We start from the raw sequence: 17,274 nt of genomic DNA on the forward strand, positions 1-17,274 counted from the left end.
AGTAACGGGCTACCCTGTTAGGGGTTTCACAGTAATATTAAACCCATACCCGTAATAGGTTTTAATGCGTCATCGTAACGGCACGCTACATCGCTGAGCGGCTCGTCTTTCTCAGTTTGTAGTCGAACAAGTTGTGGTCTGTAGTATAAGCCATAAATAAAAAAAATGGAACCAATGACCACGTGTTCTATATTCTATATTCAAACTTGCTATCGATTTTGTCAACGATCGTCCTAAATATTAGCTTCAAGAGGCATGTATGTCACAAACCTGCCTTTAGCGAACTTAACTAAATTCCAAAGCTTGACAATTAGTTTAGTCTCCTTCGCAGGCTGCCGGCCAAGTCACCGGACGAGGCACTTATCAACCACCCAGTTCCTGAACTTGTAACTGTGTGGCCCGCAACTAGATACGGCGAACTAAACTCCGGGAACTTAACAATAATAATACTTTGCTGGTGCTCACTCAAGTATCGCCATTTTACTCTACTTAGTGATTTAGCATTTAAATGGTTTTCTTTATGAACTTCTTGCGAGCATTTTATTACTAAACACTCTGTTCTCAGTAACAATAGTAGAGTCACTACAAACAGACTGACTTGACGTTTCAAAAGTGCTTATTAATTAGGCCTACTTGAAATAAATAAATTTTGAATTTGAATGAACGTTTGTGATTATTTTTGTATTAAATAACGTAAGCGTTTTCATGCGTCTGGTACCTTAGTATATTGGTCGATTTACACATGGCTAGTTTTGAATGGAAAACGACTCTATTTGGATTTAGTTGCAAGGCAAGCTAACTTGACTCCCTGATTGGTTAATCAAGTTAGCTTGCCTTGCAACTAAATCAAAATATAATAGTTTTCTATATTTTGTAGTAAGATCGCCAGCACGCTTCGATGCGTGTCTAAGTGGATCTGTACTAATCTAATTTTATACATTATACCAATTATATAAACTATCAATTTTAGTAAGTATAGTGAATTAGTGTTCAGCATCAGGATGGGCTGCGTGTAAAGTTTTTGCGTTCTAAATTCTACTAATATTATCAATGTGAAAGTGGATATTTGTTACTCAATAACGCAAAAATGGCTGATAAGATTTGGATAAAATTTTGCATGCATCAAGCCTTTGACATGAAAAAGAAGTAGGCTACCTTTTATCCCGATTCCTTAAATAGTTTCCGAGGGAAAATTAAAAGTTGTTTTTGAGTTATCCGCGGGCAGACAGCTTTGAAATTTCGTATACGTGTCGCCTTTGCTATGGAAAAGGGCATGGCTATACCGATCTCTCAAATAGTTCTCGTGGTAGGATTAAAAATTGTTGACGAGTTCAGACCCAAATCTGATTTTCCAGTCACGTGCAGAAGCTAGTAAATTATAAATATATCCTTAATTTTCTGGCAAGGTGGTAAGTTAGAATCGAACATAAGACCTTCTATTAAAAGAACACAGTACTACCTACCTCTAAACTTGCACCATGTCAATGGTTTAAATTAAAATTGAAACATAGGACATTCCCTAGCTTTGCAACTTGATAAGCTAATACAATTTTGAATTAAGACAAGACTAATAACTATTACCTTCTATCTCTCGGAAATACAGGCAAGTTTAGAAATTGTACTTCGTCTTGTATTAGGAGGTATACAAGGGATGGTGTAAAGTGTGAAACACACAGACCTCAGGGCGTACGCGGATTGGGGGTAACCTGCCTAATATTGTAATTTCCATGGTAAAAAATTGTTATCAATTCTAGTATTGTAAACACGAAAGCTTGTATGTTTGCTTGTTTATTATCAAAGGGCTATTTCCTGGGCCACTGGTGAAATTTGGGACATATAGATTGTCTCCTGTAGACGGACATAGCACATGTTTTAGCACAGAAAAACAAATGGTTAAAAAAATTAAAAAAACGCTGACGGTTTTCGTAGTTTTCAGCAAAAGCGTAAATGCTGACAGCATTTACGCTTTTGCTGAAAACTACGAAGTTTCAAATATTGGCATTGTTGCGAAAACTTTTAATTTAAAGTTACACAACAATGTTAAGTTCTTCTAGGTAGCACGAATGTAGAGTAAGAGAATACTCTATTTGTATTTTTTTATTTTAAGCCTAGCAAATCCGTTTACAGTAAAATTAAAAAGATGGCAAGTTTTCTCTTCGACTCACTTGTTTAACTTGTGCTAGGTCTCATTTTAATAAAAATCTATGCGTTTGTAGATGTTTATATTTAGTAACGTGGAAAATATATAAGCTCTTGTGTTACTAGTTGAGATGCCCCTTAAAAAATCAAACTATTCCAAAATTCTTAACAGCGGACCATGTCCCGCCCCGGCTTTTATGTGTTCAGTACTTAATAGCGTAAATATATCCCCCGAGGTGCACTTCGCAGTATTTAGTTGTTGTTTAGCCGCTGAATGTTTAATGACTTGTCCGGCTTCAGTTTCAACTTCGAACAAATGCTGAACTAATTGTCTGAATGAACTGTTATTAACCTAGACATTTTATGATACTTTTCAACAATTCAGTGGTATTTTATGAAATTCCTTTCCGCGTTAAAAACTAATAGTGAGTAACGGTTTTGCCCGCGTCAACTACGGGTCGCATTTTAATGCTATATAGTCTTCAACCTTCTATAGTAGATCAACTACAGCAGCTAGCAGGTAGTGGCGGCTGCAGTGTGGTGGCGGCAGATCAGAAAACTGTTGTTACCACCTTCTCCTCTCACCGCGGGTGTCGTAAGAGGCGATCAAGGGAATATAACCGAGAACGGGTATATAATTGTTATTAAGTCGGACTTTTAAGAAGTTTTTTATAATGTTTGTCGGTATGCGTGAGTAAGAATGAAAATATTTAATTGATTTTTTTTTGTCTTATTACTTTTACAAATCTCTTAATAAGTTTCAACTCCACTTTCAAGTTCAGTTTATCTAGTTAAAGCTGAACTTAAAGTTACCTAAAAGTAGGACTCGCTCAGAGCGCTACGAAGAACATTAAAATTTAGGTGCTCATTAACACAGTTTTAAGTACCAACCTATTCCATTCACTGAATTTCGTAGATGCTCGAAGTGAAATTTTACTAACTTCACTACTTTGTTTGGTTTAACTGCCTTCTGTACAGTTTTTGGAACGGGATTGTTTCACTCAAAGTTGCTTTATTATTGCAATTGTAAATCTTTAATAAAACTAGCCTTCGTCCTCGACTTTGTCTACGTAGATTTGCTGTTTTACCACTTCAGTACATTAACTATGTCTGAACATAAATAACAATTTGTTGAACCGAGTGTATGTGCCTCCAATACAGCAAGCACCAGTTACTTTTCTAAGTTATGTGCGTTTTCAGTAATTAAAATATCACTTGATTCAACGGTGAAGGAAAACATCGTGAGGAAACCTGCATGCCTGAGAGTTCTCCATATATATATATATATCCTCCTGGCCGTATCCGACCACAGCGACTCCTTCTAGCTATTATGAGCGTATCTGATGTGCTCTCCAGTGACTGGCATAACCACTCTTTGTTTTAAACGTGCGATCACATTGACAGCACATCAGTACTCCACCAATTATATTGTAATATATGGCCGGCGATGGTCTGGCCTTTATCTCATTACGCCTAGCATCTTGCTCTGCACGCCTTTTAACTTCAAACTCCGATACTTTTTTATTTACGGAGTGTCTCCATCGCGGCCGATCTTCTGCTTCAAATTCCCACAGTGATGGGTCCATATCACATCTCTTCATGTGCCGCTTTAGCACATCTTTATACCGTAAGTGTTGCCCGCCCTGCTTCCGTTTCCCAACCTGCAATTCGGAGTAAAATATGCGTTTAGCCACTCTTTCTTCACCCATTCTGGATATGTGTCCACACCACCGGAGTTGCCGTCTTATTATATAAGCCTCAATCCCGCTGACATTTGCTCGTCGTAAGACTGTCGTGTTTCTCACACGATCCGACCAGTGGATGTTCATAATGTCGCGTAGGCACCTAATGTGGAACCTGTCTAAAGTACGAAAATGCTTGCGGTATAAGCACCACGTTTCTGAAGCATACAGTAAGGTTGGTAGTACTATAGCTAAGTAAACGGAGACCTTCGTTGAGAGCCTTAAATCATGCGATCGAAACACCTTAGATCGAAGCTTTCCAAAAGCAGCAGAAGCAGCTCCTATTCTGCTGTTCACTTCGGCATCGAGGTTGCAATTGCATGATATAGTGCTCCCCAAGTATCTGAAATTACTAACTTCCTTGAGCGTTTCACTGCCTAGCTTAATATTGAATGGCGAAGACGTGGTCGTGTCAAGGGCCATAACCTCGGTTTTCTTACAATTGATCCTTAGCCCAAACTTATGACATGATTCGTTGAGACTTTTTATAAGCTTCTGCAGGCCATTAGGGGACTCCGCCAGGAAACAAAGATCATCCGCATACATTAAATCTGTAATAGTATCGTAAGCTACTTTGGTGTTAGCTTTTAGCCTTGCTAGATTAAAAATACCACCGTCAGACCGAAAACGAATACGAATGCCCTCAGATACTGTTTGCAACGCGTCACGTACTGCAACCGTAAAGTAGAGAGCGAAAAGAGTAGGTGCAAGTACACAGCCTTGCTTAACGCCACAGTTGACAGGAAAGAAAATTGACTGTACACCCTCTACAGTAATACAGCATTGCATATCATCGTGCAAGAGTCGGACCAATCTCACAAACTTATCTGTGCATCCAAGCTTCGTCAGTACCAGCCACAGAGCTTCACGAGGCACGCTGTCAAAGGCTTTTTCTAAGTCAACGAAACAGAGGTATAAAGGTTGTCCTTGCTCTCTGCTTTTCTCTTTAAGTTGACGTATAGAAAATATAGCATCACATGTGCCTCGTTTCGGTCGAAATCCAAACTGTGTTTCTGGCAGGACATTTTCCGATAAGCACAACAAGCGATTGAGCAGAATCCTCGCAAACACTTTCCCTGGAGCGGTGAGAAGGGATATGCCTCTGTAGGAATTGCAATCAGAGCGGTCTCCCTTGTTCTTATAAAGAGAGTGGATGGATGAGATACGAAATTCCGCAGGAACACGCTCTTCGTTCCACATTTGCAAAAATAACTTCCATACGGCATATTGTAAAGCCTCACCTCCATACTTAAGCAACTCCCCAGGTACTCCATCAATGCCAACGGCTTTTTTATTCGGTTGCTGTTTAATAGCATCTACGACTTCCTGCAGTAGCAAAGGCTTATCGAGTTCCCATTCGGTAGGTAATGCCGTCATTGAACGAATATATTCTAAATCCGCACGCCGATCTATGCTTAATAAGTTATGATAATGCTCACTCCAACGATTAAGCATATCTTGTTTGCTTGTCAGTAACTTGGTGCCATCATGCGATCTTAGTGGCACGCTACAATACCTGGTTATACCAACTAACTTACGAATCTCACAATAAAATTTACCCATTTGGTTCGACTCCTTAAGGCACTGAATGTAATTAGCCTTATTTTGCCACCATTTATCTTTTGCTTCACGTACGTACTTACGCAGCTCAGTATTACTACGCTTAATTTTATCGGCCTGGTCATTAAGAAGACGTCGCAAAACACTTCGATGTTTTTTGATTGCTTCGGTAATAATTTCGTCATTCTCATCAAACCAGTCTTCTTGAACACTAGATACAAAACCCAGTGTCTTTGAGGAGGCGCTGATTAAACCATCTGTAACTTTTCGCCAGTTAGTTAGATAATCCCCCCCCTCAAGGTCTAAAGCTTGTACTGTTTCGTTAACTTCATGAACAAAAGCGTTTCTAGAGTCAAGAATTTGTAAATAATCCACATTAATTCGCTTCGTCTTTACTCCTTGATTTCTATGAGGAGCGCGTAAACGAAGTCTCATTTTTATAATGACCAGCCTATGATCACTCCAGCAGTTGGCACCACGCATGACACGAGTAATATTGACTTGGGAAAGATTTCTTTGTCTTACTATCGCGTAGTCCAATAGATGCCAATGCTTCGACCTAGGGTGCATCCAGGTGGTTTTGTATTTTGCCGGGAGCCTAAACATTGTATTGGTAATAGCCAGTTCAAATTGGGCACAAAGAGACAGTAAAAGCTGACCATTACTGTTGATATTGCCAATACCATGCCGTCCTAGAACTTTTGGCCAGGCTTCATAGTCTCTACCGACTCTGGCGTTGAAGTCACCCAAAAGCAAAATCTGCTCTCTGAGGCGAATCTTAGAGAGCGCTTGCTTAACTTCTTCATAGAACTTGTCTTTAACGTTATCATCCTTATCCATTGTTGGCGCATAGACGCTAATCAAGTTAAGAAAATTGTCATTGGCTAAATGTAGGCGCAGTGTAGTTATTCGATCCGAAATATGAACGGGACATTCCTCCAACTTGCAGAACAGGCTATTTTTGATCGCAAAACCAACACCAGATCTCCTGGGTTCCGATACGGGGGTTCCTTTCCAAAAGAAAGTATATCCACCCCCATGCTCCACAAGTTTCCCCTCGTCAGCCAAGTGTGTTTCGCTAAGAGCAGCAATATCGACGTTGTAGCGTTTGAGTTCTCTAGCAACTATGGCAGACTTACGTTCAGGGCACATGTTATTGTCACGATCAAGGAGGGTTCGAATATTCCACGCACCAAAAGTCATAGTTTGATATTTTATGGCGTTATTTTTACATTTTTTGTGACGTTTTCGACCACGAGTTGTGTGATGCAGAGGCAGCCGTGGTTACTACCTCTAAAATATGAGCGGGTTAAGCATTTTTTTGAGACACCTTTTCTAGTCCCCTCCCCGGCTGAGCGAGGGAAGCAGTGCCTCCCTAAACAGGGCTGCTTCGTCATCCTGGGTGCTGCCGAATCCACACTGTCAACCCAATGCAGTAAGAAACGACCACTCTCCCTGGACCGCCTGTGTGCAGACATTAGCCAAAGCCCAGTTTGCATCAACCACCAGACCTCTTTGCCTCTGCCCATCGCCACAGGACTTAATAAAAACACAACGGAATCCTATAAGCTAGATACGAGTCATTTGCGCAGGATATATTAAAGTGCATAGGCTTTCGCGCTTAAACAAATGCACTCTCTCGTCCCAACCTTTCTGTATCCGATGGAACGGAAGACCGCTACAATCGGAGAACGGTTTGGATGCTGTGTCTGGCCGGCGTTCTCCTTGACCTCTAACGCCGCCCTTAGCCTTCCACCAGGCCTTGCTAACTCGCCGTGTCCGCCAAAATCCGTTGCTTATCAGCTGTGGCTTGCCTTTCACGCCGAGTTAGTCTTTGTACACAAGTTGCGGGAGGTAACCGCTGATTGACCTAGCGCAAGCGCATAAGGCCCCCCTCAACCAGGTTTAGCCCACGAGCCGACGTGGTTTACCAGGGTGTGGCTGCTGAGTGTACAACAGCTACTAGGAGCCACTGGCGAGAGTTTGTGAAGTGCTAGCGAATTTAACCATACAATCTACTCCCTCAACTAGAAGGTCGGCTTGCAGACGTTGACGCTGACACAACACTACACCCCCAAGTTCTCCAAGAGTTCTCCATAATGTTCCCACAGGCGTGTGAAGTCCATCAATCCGCACTGGATCAGCGTAATGGATTCTCATTTTGATGATGATGATTGTGCACAAAAAAACAATTCTGAGCATGCGACCCTCACCTGAGCTACATTTCATCACTACGCCTTCGCTCAACTAATAAAAAGCCTTCTTTATAGATATATTTAAGTTTTGTGGGACTTAAGACACCTTACACTTCTTATCGGATTCTAGCCGACATCAAATCAAATCAAATCTAAATGCACTTTATTGTACACCAAATACGAAGAATTAGAATAAAAAAAACAAAATAAAGAAAAGAAAAGGGACAATAGGCGGCCTTATCGCTTAAAAGCACCGAACCAGAACTTTAAATCTCTTAGGTTTAAGCCTCCCACAAAAAAAACACTTTCTTGTATTACTGGCAACAAGCTCAGTAGCAAGAAGTTCCTTTGTTCTACTAGCTTCGTGTCAAGAATAGATACAGTAGATATTATGGACGGCATATTGGAGCATTGGGCAGCGACCCTGCTTTCTTAGTCCAAGGCCGTGAGTTCAATTCCTACAACTGGCAAATGTGTGTGTGATGAACATGAATGTTTTTCAGTGTCTGGGTGTTTATTTGTATTATTATTATTATTATTATAGCCTCTTTATTTCCATAATACATTTTTATCAATTATTAATACATTATAATATGTGCATGCATAAAAATGATATCTATATATATATATATTGAATTCTTAGTAATAAATAATAAAATCAAGTTTCACTATGGACCCCTATACGGGTGAAGGCCTCCTCCATTTTTCCCCACGACTGTCTGTCCTTTGCTTTAGTTAACCAATATTCACCGGCTTTTCTTATTATTTCGTCAACCCATCTTTCTTTCGGTCTACCTCTTTTCCTTTTGTTTGTTGGACCTTGCCAGGTAGTTACTCTATTTGTCCATTTTTCCTTGTCCATACGTGCAATATGACCCGCCCATTTCCATTTTAGTTTTTGAGAATGTTCTAAAGCATCTATTATTTTTGTTGTTTTTCTTATTTCTGTATTTCTTATTCTGTGTATTCGTTTTATATTCAGCAAACACCTTTCCATCGCTCTCTGACATACTTGTATTCTATTTTTAGTTTAATTATTATAAATCCATGTTTGGCAGCCATACGTAAGACAGGGTAATAAACAAGAGTTTATTTGTATATAATTCATAAAAATATTCATCAGTCATCTTAGTACCCATAACAGAAGCTACGCTTACTTTGGGGACAGATGGCGATGTGTAAAATTTAGATAAGATTTTTAAAATTGAAACCCTTTCAATAATTTTTCAAGTTGTATATCTTAGTGTTAAGTTCGTGTGAGTGGTTGAATTGTCCAAGAATCAAATAATAATTATAAGTTCCCTTCGACGGTTCCTTAGTCGCACTTCTTTTCTTTCTTGGTGATGTGCAGAATACATTGAGTAAGATTTAATTCATTAGAATACTAAAAAAAAAATAAGGTGAGAGAAGAATAAGAAGTAGTATATTTATTTATTTATTTATTCTTATACTATTAGGCATAGCGTCATTATATTCAAGAACGTTTAATTTATTAAAATAGTTAACCAATAAGTATCATACCCCACCCCAGCCCTTTAACTTAGGACAGTACAATGTTTCGGACATCGCTGAAGTATATTTGCTCGGAACTTCGAGATCTTTGAACAAGCAAACTCACCGTAGCAGACTAACTAGGCAAACTTATCTATAGAGTAGGCATTCCAAACTACTTCAATATAATTCAGGATATTGGTGAAGTTAACGATTCATAATTTTGTATTTATTTACTAGCTCGGTGATAGCCCAGTGCGTAGGAGCTCGACTTACCTTTCGGGGGGCAGAATTCAAATCCCAGCACGCACCCCCAACTTTTCTAAGTTATGTGCGTTTTAAGTAATTAAATATTACTTGCTTTAACGATGAAGAAAAACATCGTGAGGAAACCTGAATGCCTGAGAAAGTGGCATATAGTGTTTTCAAATGTGTGTGGAGTCTACAAATTCGCACGACGCCAGCGTTGTGGATCACGGCCTTAGGAGAAGGGTTAAGGCCGTAGTCTGCCATGCTAGCCCAGTGCGGATTGGTGGACTCCACACGCCTTTGTAAAAATTATGGGGATCAGGCATGCAAGTTTCTTCTCGATGTTTTCGTTCACCGTTGATGCAAGTAATATTTTAATGACATAAAACGCAATAACTTATAATTATTTGAGGTGCGTGCTTTAAATTATTATAAAACTCAATGTTGAATAAACTCAGATTAGCTAAATGAATGCAAACTAGGGGTGCTATTTAGAATTTGACCTTATTTAAGTTGATGCTAGTTTTTCGGAAAATTTATTACTTTTACCTCAGACCTTGTAATATAAAAATTAACAAATTTAGATAGAGAATCAAAAGATTTTGTAAAAAGGGATCACCAATGTAACAGTATTAAACTTAATTTAGTTAAGCTTTCAGTTCTTTAGAGAAACGGATAGCCCTGAACTAAAAGTTGGAGACCTAGTAACCTAAAATAATGCCTGTAAAGTTCCGCACGCACTTGAGGCTATTCTCCTCTGCGGTTATCTGTTCGGCTAACCGAGTACGCTGGTTCAAACATTGTTATGGCTTGTTTTGCTTGCGCAGTTGTTTTGAGCACCCATTATAGGAATAAACTGCGTATTTATCGCACAGGATGATGCATATCTTCAATTATAATATTACTAGGCCCGGTAATTTAGCGCCTAACGGGTTCAATTGTGTTTTCAAACCAAAACGGAATCCATTAAAATATACACACAAAATTTCATCAAAATAATTTAGCGCCTAACGGGTTCAATTGTGTTTTCAAACCAAAACGGAATCCATTAAAATATACACACAAAATTTCATCAAAATAATTTAGCGCCTAACGGGTTCAATTGTGTTTTCAAACCAAAACGGAATCCATTAAAATATACACACAAAATTTCATCAAAATCTTTCCAGCTGCTTAGGGAGAACTAATTGACAAACACACTTACAGAAGAATTAGATAAACTAGTAGGTCTCGAATATTTCAAATGCCAAATCGGTCCAACCGTTCTCGAATTTTAGTGAAACTAACCATCCGCATTGCATTGTTATATACGAATATTTAGATTATTTAGCTACTCATCGCAATTCTCAATTATATTGGTATTTAGAAATCCAGCAAAAAGTAGTAGTTAGTAGTTTAAAAGTAGGTATCCTATTTCCATCTCCAGGATGCAAACTATCTGTATGATTTCCTAGGATGGGTTTAGAGTAGAATAGAATAGAAAAACTTTATTGCTACACAACACAATAGGAAAAACACGAGGAAAACAGTAATAGTACTTTAGTGCTAGGGTGTCAAGGCGGCCTTATCTTTGTGATATGGTGTTGTGTTGCAATAAAGTTTTTAGTGATAGTTTAAAGGCAACCTGAGCGTACGAAGCCGATAAAAAGGTGGAAAGTTGATAGTGTATAAAGTATATTACAAAAAATAAAATAACCTGACATGAACATACATACTACATTTACATAATGACTACATTAACCTATGCTTACGGTTAGCTTTGTAGACGTTGAATAGATTACAAATATATAATTTAAAGTCGGCTTACGTCAGACGCTATTTATTTACCGTTAATAAAGGCTATTTACCGATATAAAAAGTATTCTACGTTAATTCCCAGGATGCAAGCCATATATAGATTTGCCAAATTTTATGAAAAACAGTACATTAATGCCCAACATATAATACAAACTAAGAGACAACATACACTTACATAAACTAAAATACTAAATACTAATACTACGCATTTGTAATATTAGTATTTTTGTTTTCAGATAAATCTGTATGTTTTTGCATTAATGTATTTTTGTATTTGTTTTATGGCAAGCTATTTTTTTTATAGTAATAATTGACGGACCAAGCAGATGGCTTACTTTATGGTCAGTGGAAAATCGTTGCCTATAAACAGAGCAACCAATTGAAAAGGCATGCGAGGAGCACGTCTTGCGACATGTCGCAAATGTATAACTCCGGCAACCAGACCCGAACACAGCATTGCAACAATGCTGCGTAGCGGCAGAAATAAGCATTAATAAGGCAGTAGTAGTTCTTCGGGTGAGCTCTGTCACAAAAAGCTCTACTACTACTAGACGATATCGTCTGCGAAAGGTGCGAAACTCCTTTGTGGGGTTGATGACATGATTCCTAAGGTAATTCTTGACCTACCAATACATACATTTTAAAAATGAGTAAAAACACATTACAGCGAGGTTACTATACATTTGACGAATTCCGTTATGACAAGGTAGATTGGAAGCAGCCAGCCTCGCTCTCATCTCCCGCAAGATAGAAAAATGAGGTTAATGTTTAAAAAGAGAGTTTCTTGCCGGCTCTTCTCGGTAGAATCTGCTTTCCGAACCGGTGGTAGAGTCACTACAAAGATACATACTTGACGTTTCAAAATAGCTTATATAGTAGGCTTACTTGAAATAAATGAATTTTGAATTTTGAATTTTAATTTGAATAGACAATGAACTTGCGACAAAAGGGTCCTGTTAGAACAAAATAAAATAAAATTCTCCTTTCAGAAGCCACCTAAATTATGGTCAGCCTGCCGGCCTGGATAGTGAAGATTGCTTCAAATGACTTTGAAGCTTTGTACTTGAACCGGTTAATAGTTTTTCTTTTGGGTACAACGTTTTATTTTACTTTTTCAAGCGAAGAAGTTAAATTTAAACTCATAAAGGTCAACCTCTGAATGAATTTGTTATTGACGTCTGTCAGTTGGTGAAACTTTCATAAAAAATTTGCATAATATGGTATGGCTAAAACATTTTTGTTTTCTTATATATTGTAATTATCACACAGTTATTATATTATTGTCGATCGTTAGTAAACAATGACAATATTTTTATCATTAAATAAATCCAAAATTTACTCAACGCCACACTAAATTAGTAAAACCATGAGTATACATAATAATTATACAGCTTATTGCTCATTCTTGAAAACGAAAAAAAGCAAAACCGACTCTCATACTATGTTCTGAAGATATAGATTTAAATCAGTTACAAACAATATAAGATGTTAAATAATCCATACTTATATTAGGAATGCGAAAGAGTTTCTGTTTGTTAGTTACCTATTTCAATAAAATACATTTTATAACGGGTAAGGGTTCCTTACAGGTTAAAAAACAACCAAAATAAACGTAGCCGTATATCGCGGGCAAGAGCTAGTTGATAAAAACGAAGTAATTAAAAATACCCATTTTTTTTATTTTTTTTATTCTTTATTGCACACACACATTTTATATAAATTAAACACAAATACAGAAGAAACTTAAAATAATAAAAATAAAATAGAGCGTGCAAAGGCGGTCTTATCACTAAAGCGATCTCTTCCAGACAACCTTTGACGTTAGAAAAAAAAAAACGAAGGAACGGGTTGATGCAGCAATTTAAGTATAAAAAAATATATATTATTAATAATATTGTGATATTAAAAAACACAACTTTTAATAAGTGAAGTGAACAATTTTTATTCATTGAAATTTGTGCTGTAATAATGTTCTTGTGGAGATAGAAATGTGATGATGATGATAACCGTAATGTATATTGCATCAAATTTAATAATGTATATACCGGGTTTATAGTCACAATCATTATGACACAGTCATGTTCTATATCAACAAGTAGTATAATAAGTATAAAATAAAGGCAGTAAACATAAAAATTTAATATAACGCGAGCGTAAAATGCGCTATGATGTCGCTACGCCATTTCGTAGCGGTGACAACGTAGCTCTACGAGAATGACGCTACGCCGTTGTTATTGTTATATTTTATACAATGTGGTTATATTTTTTTTTGTATTTTCCATATACAGGATGGAAACGATAAAAGTGGGTGTTTTTTTATTTATATAAATAGCTGTTGCCTGCGACTTCGCCCGCATTTGTTGAGGTTTTTTAATATACCGAGGATTTTTTTTTCCTAGGTTAAAAGTATACCCTTGACAGGTTGGCCTGCTACAATCTTAGACTGCACAAACCCTTATCATCAGGTGTGATTGCTTTTAATAGAAGGTTGTAAAGAGTTCTTACCCCAGACCAGGGTCCAGCTATCCAAGTAGGGCAGTCGTGTTCGTTGCACGGCTGAGTCGACCGTGGGGCTGGCGACAGGCAGCCAGGCTCTGAACTGGTTTCTAAACGGAGAGGAAAATAATAACGAATACGAATGAATACGAATACGAAATGTGTCAAAACTAAAACAACAACTCTGTTTTCAAGTTTTAATAATATAATATATTTTACCAACCCAACACCTGTGGTAAAGGGAAAAAGAAAAAGTAAAATAAAGAAAATATTATTGGAAATAGCAAAGGTTTTTTTTATTGTACGTGATGGTAAGTGCAAATCAACGCCTAGAAACAGAGCAATACTTTTCAAAGCATGCCTGGAACACGCTCTACCGCCCTGAGCCTATTAACGTAGGTGTTACGCCGGCGGATTTCACTCGCAACCACGCCCTTTTGATTGGAACAGCAATATTAGTTAGTGGAAGAAATAAGCTAGCGGTTGTTCCTCGGACGAGCTCTGTAATAAAAAGGTCTACAAAAAATATGGCGTACACCGAATGGTATCTCACCAGGGTCGTAAGTGTCAGTTTGGGTGATGTTCGCCGAGCGCGCACACAGTACCCGGCGCGTGCGCACCCCACCGCCACACGTCACACTGCACGTCGACCACTCGCCCACGTACCATCTGCGTATAAGGTTTAGGAAATAAAACGAAAGGCACGATTACAGGAACAAAGAATCGCTAAAATATTGTATTTATCTAGTGGTTGATGTGTTATAAAAATAAATCATTCTTATTTATATTCAAACTGAGATTGGTATTTATTTTCAACTACCTGTTGACCGCGACTTCTTTCCAGCGGGAACTGGCAGTTTCCCAGTGTTTGTTTTTAGGTTAATTAGTACTTTAATCATGTGGTAGATACATATTATTTACCTTTTTTTATTCGCAAATTTTTGCTTGGTTTGCAATAATGTATATTGCAAATGTCTAATTTATTTCAAATATATTTATGTAAGTGATAAAAATGATTAAAATCGTCCCAGTAGTTACGGTTTATTGTGTACATCAAACAAACAAAAAAAATATTTTCACTCTACACACCATACACACCAAGACACACTACTCAATCGTTTCATTTTTATTTTATCTTGTTTTTGCTATGGAAGAGTAAGGCCTGACACAGGTATTTTGATGCTTACTAGGAGGTCTTGACAACATGTATCATTTACAATGTAAGAAACGAAATAATCGATTTTTACTTTTAAACACCTTAATGCATTTCAATTCCATTGTAAAATGTGAACTATTTAATGAACTTTTACCACAGCATATATCTACTTTTAGCATGTTTATTAAAGGTTTAATACATGACATACACCGTATTTTAAGTAAAGGTTTAATAAACTGTCAAGCAAGCGCAATTTAGATTAAATAAAAAAAGAATATACTACGACAATACATACAACTCCATCTAGCCCCAAAGTAAAAGTAGTTTGTGTTATGGATACTATGATTACTGATGAATATTTTTATGAATAATATAGATAGAGATAAACACCCAGACACTGAAAAACATTCATGTTCATGAAACAAACACTGTCCAGTTGTGGGAATCGAATCCACGGCCTTGGACTCAGAAAACAGGATCAGAGCCCACTGCGCCAATCGGCCGTCAAATCCTTACATTTGCATCCTTACTTAAGATATAGTTAAGATGAGATTTCAACCAAACGCAAACTTGTCATGGAATATAAAAATAAGTAACTTACTTATAGGGACACGGGTGTATGTTACATCGTACAACCGCAGAGGCAGGTTTACTCGAACCGTCGCAAAGTTCTTCTGGCGCATCCAACCCCGTGAGGCGATCCCGGCACACTGCAAGGGACATCTTGTAACCTGCAGAAGAAAAAAATTACCTCAATAATCTGATCAACAATGCATTTGTATTACATCCCAAAATATTTCGGAAGATTTACGCTTCACGTTTACCTCCTATAAATAATCAACAGTGATAATTTGAATTCATCAACCCACTACAGCTTGGATCTCCTCCTACAATGAGAAGGGGTTAAGGCCGTAGTCCACCACGCTGGCCCAGTGCAGATTGGTGAACTCCACACACCTTTGAGAACATTATGTAGAACTCTCAGGTATGCAGGTTTCATCACGATATTTTCCTTTACCGTTGAAGCAAGTGATATTTACTTTAAACGCACATAACTTAGAAAAGTTAAAGGTGCGTGCGTTCGAACTCGGCCCCTCGAAAGTAAAGTCGAGGTCCTACGCACTGGGTTATCACCGCTTCTAAATTTACGCTTCACGTTTACCCACTTGAATTATTCATTATTAATTTAACCTGAATTAGTGAACACTTATTTTACTTAAACACCACTGTTTTAATACTGTGACAATCATTTAATGAAATAAACACAACTGGACTTGTTTGTTTAGTACCTACGTAATATTTGGAATAGTGTTAATATAAAAGCTGAGTTGATATTAGCCTTTTTGGCATATAATTTGTTTAACTGGACATTATTAAATTTTGTAACTTGTTTCTTTATGCGCCTGCTATTCTCAACTCGTTCCTGATACTACATTCTTTTGCTTTCTGAGTCCAAGGCCGTGGCCGTTCGATTCCCACAACTGGAAAATGTTTGTGTGATGAGCATAAGTGTTTTTCAGTGTCTGGGTGTTTATATGTATTTTCTAAGTATTTATTTATATATGATTCCTAAAAATATTCATCAGTCATCTTAGTACCCATAACACACGCTACGCTTACTTTGGGGCTAGGAGGCGATGTGTGTATTGTCGTAGTATATTTATTTATTTTATTCTAAAGGTCAATTGTCGACTTTTGACGTCCTCCGAGGAGGTGAATTTAAGAAAGAAGTCCCGGGTTTGATTCCCGGCAGAGGCTATTTGGAAATTTATAATATCTGAATTTTCTCTATGATCTGGTCTGGGGGTAGGCTTTGGCCGTGGCTAGTTACCACCATACCGACAAGGACCTGACGCGAAACGATTTACTGTCGCGTAGACACCGATTAGGTGTATGACTACCATACTCCCTAACAGGTTAGCCCGCTACCATCTGAGACTGCATTATCACTTACCACCAGGTGAGATTGCCCTATAGGGCTAATTGAGATTGTATTTATTTATTTAAGTCTTCATTTGTACACCAGGGGTTAGAGAAACAAAAAAAGAATAGAAATACAAAGACGGAAGTAGAATACAAAAGGCGGCCTTAACGCTTAGTAGCGATTTTTGCCAGGCAATCTTAGGATTAGGACAACATGAGCGAACAGGTGATGTAATTTTTTTTAAAACATTCACGTAACTAAATACAAATAAACAAACAAAATTGCACAAGTAAGAAAAATATAATTGTGGTGGAATAATAATAAAAAAAAGAATGCATAACTGATGAAAATGCAAAGCCATGTAAAGTGTGTAAAATGTGTAAAATGTAAGAAATAATAAAATCATAAAACTGTAAAGAAGTTTAAATCGAGCCAAAGAGCAGAATTCTTAGTGCACAATAGAACCTTTAAAAGTTTAACTCCCGACCGTGACAAATTCGCAACCAAAACGAGTTTCGTAATAAA

General features: G+C 37.7%; 1 protein-coding gene across 3 annotated transcripts in view; it reads right to left on the minus strand.

The window, feature by feature from the left end:
* Positions 1 to 17,274, minus strand: part of LOC120628018 (protein madd-4) — a 292,600-nt gene that overhangs the window by 43,271 nt on the left and 232,055 nt on the right. For all 3 annotated transcript variants that reach the window (XM_039898237.1, XM_039897428.1, XM_039896608.1), the window contains exons 9-11: positions 15,427 to 15,556; positions 14,223 to 14,338; positions 13,679 to 13,779 (exon numbers count right to left, since the gene is read on the minus strand). In XM_039898237.1, the coding sequence (XP_039754171.1) occupies positions 13,679 to 13,779; positions 14,223 to 14,338; positions 15,427 to 15,556 (347 nt within the window). The remainder of the gene's footprint in view (positions 1 to 13,678; positions 13,780 to 14,222; positions 14,339 to 15,426; positions 15,557 to 17,274) is intronic.

Source organism: Pararge aegeria, chromosome 1, assembly GCF_905163445.1.
Source record: "Pararge aegeria chromosome 1, ilParAegt1.1, whole genome shotgun sequence".
NCBI classification, from domain to species: Eukaryota; Metazoa; Arthropoda; class Insecta; order Lepidoptera; family Nymphalidae; genus Pararge; species Pararge aegeria.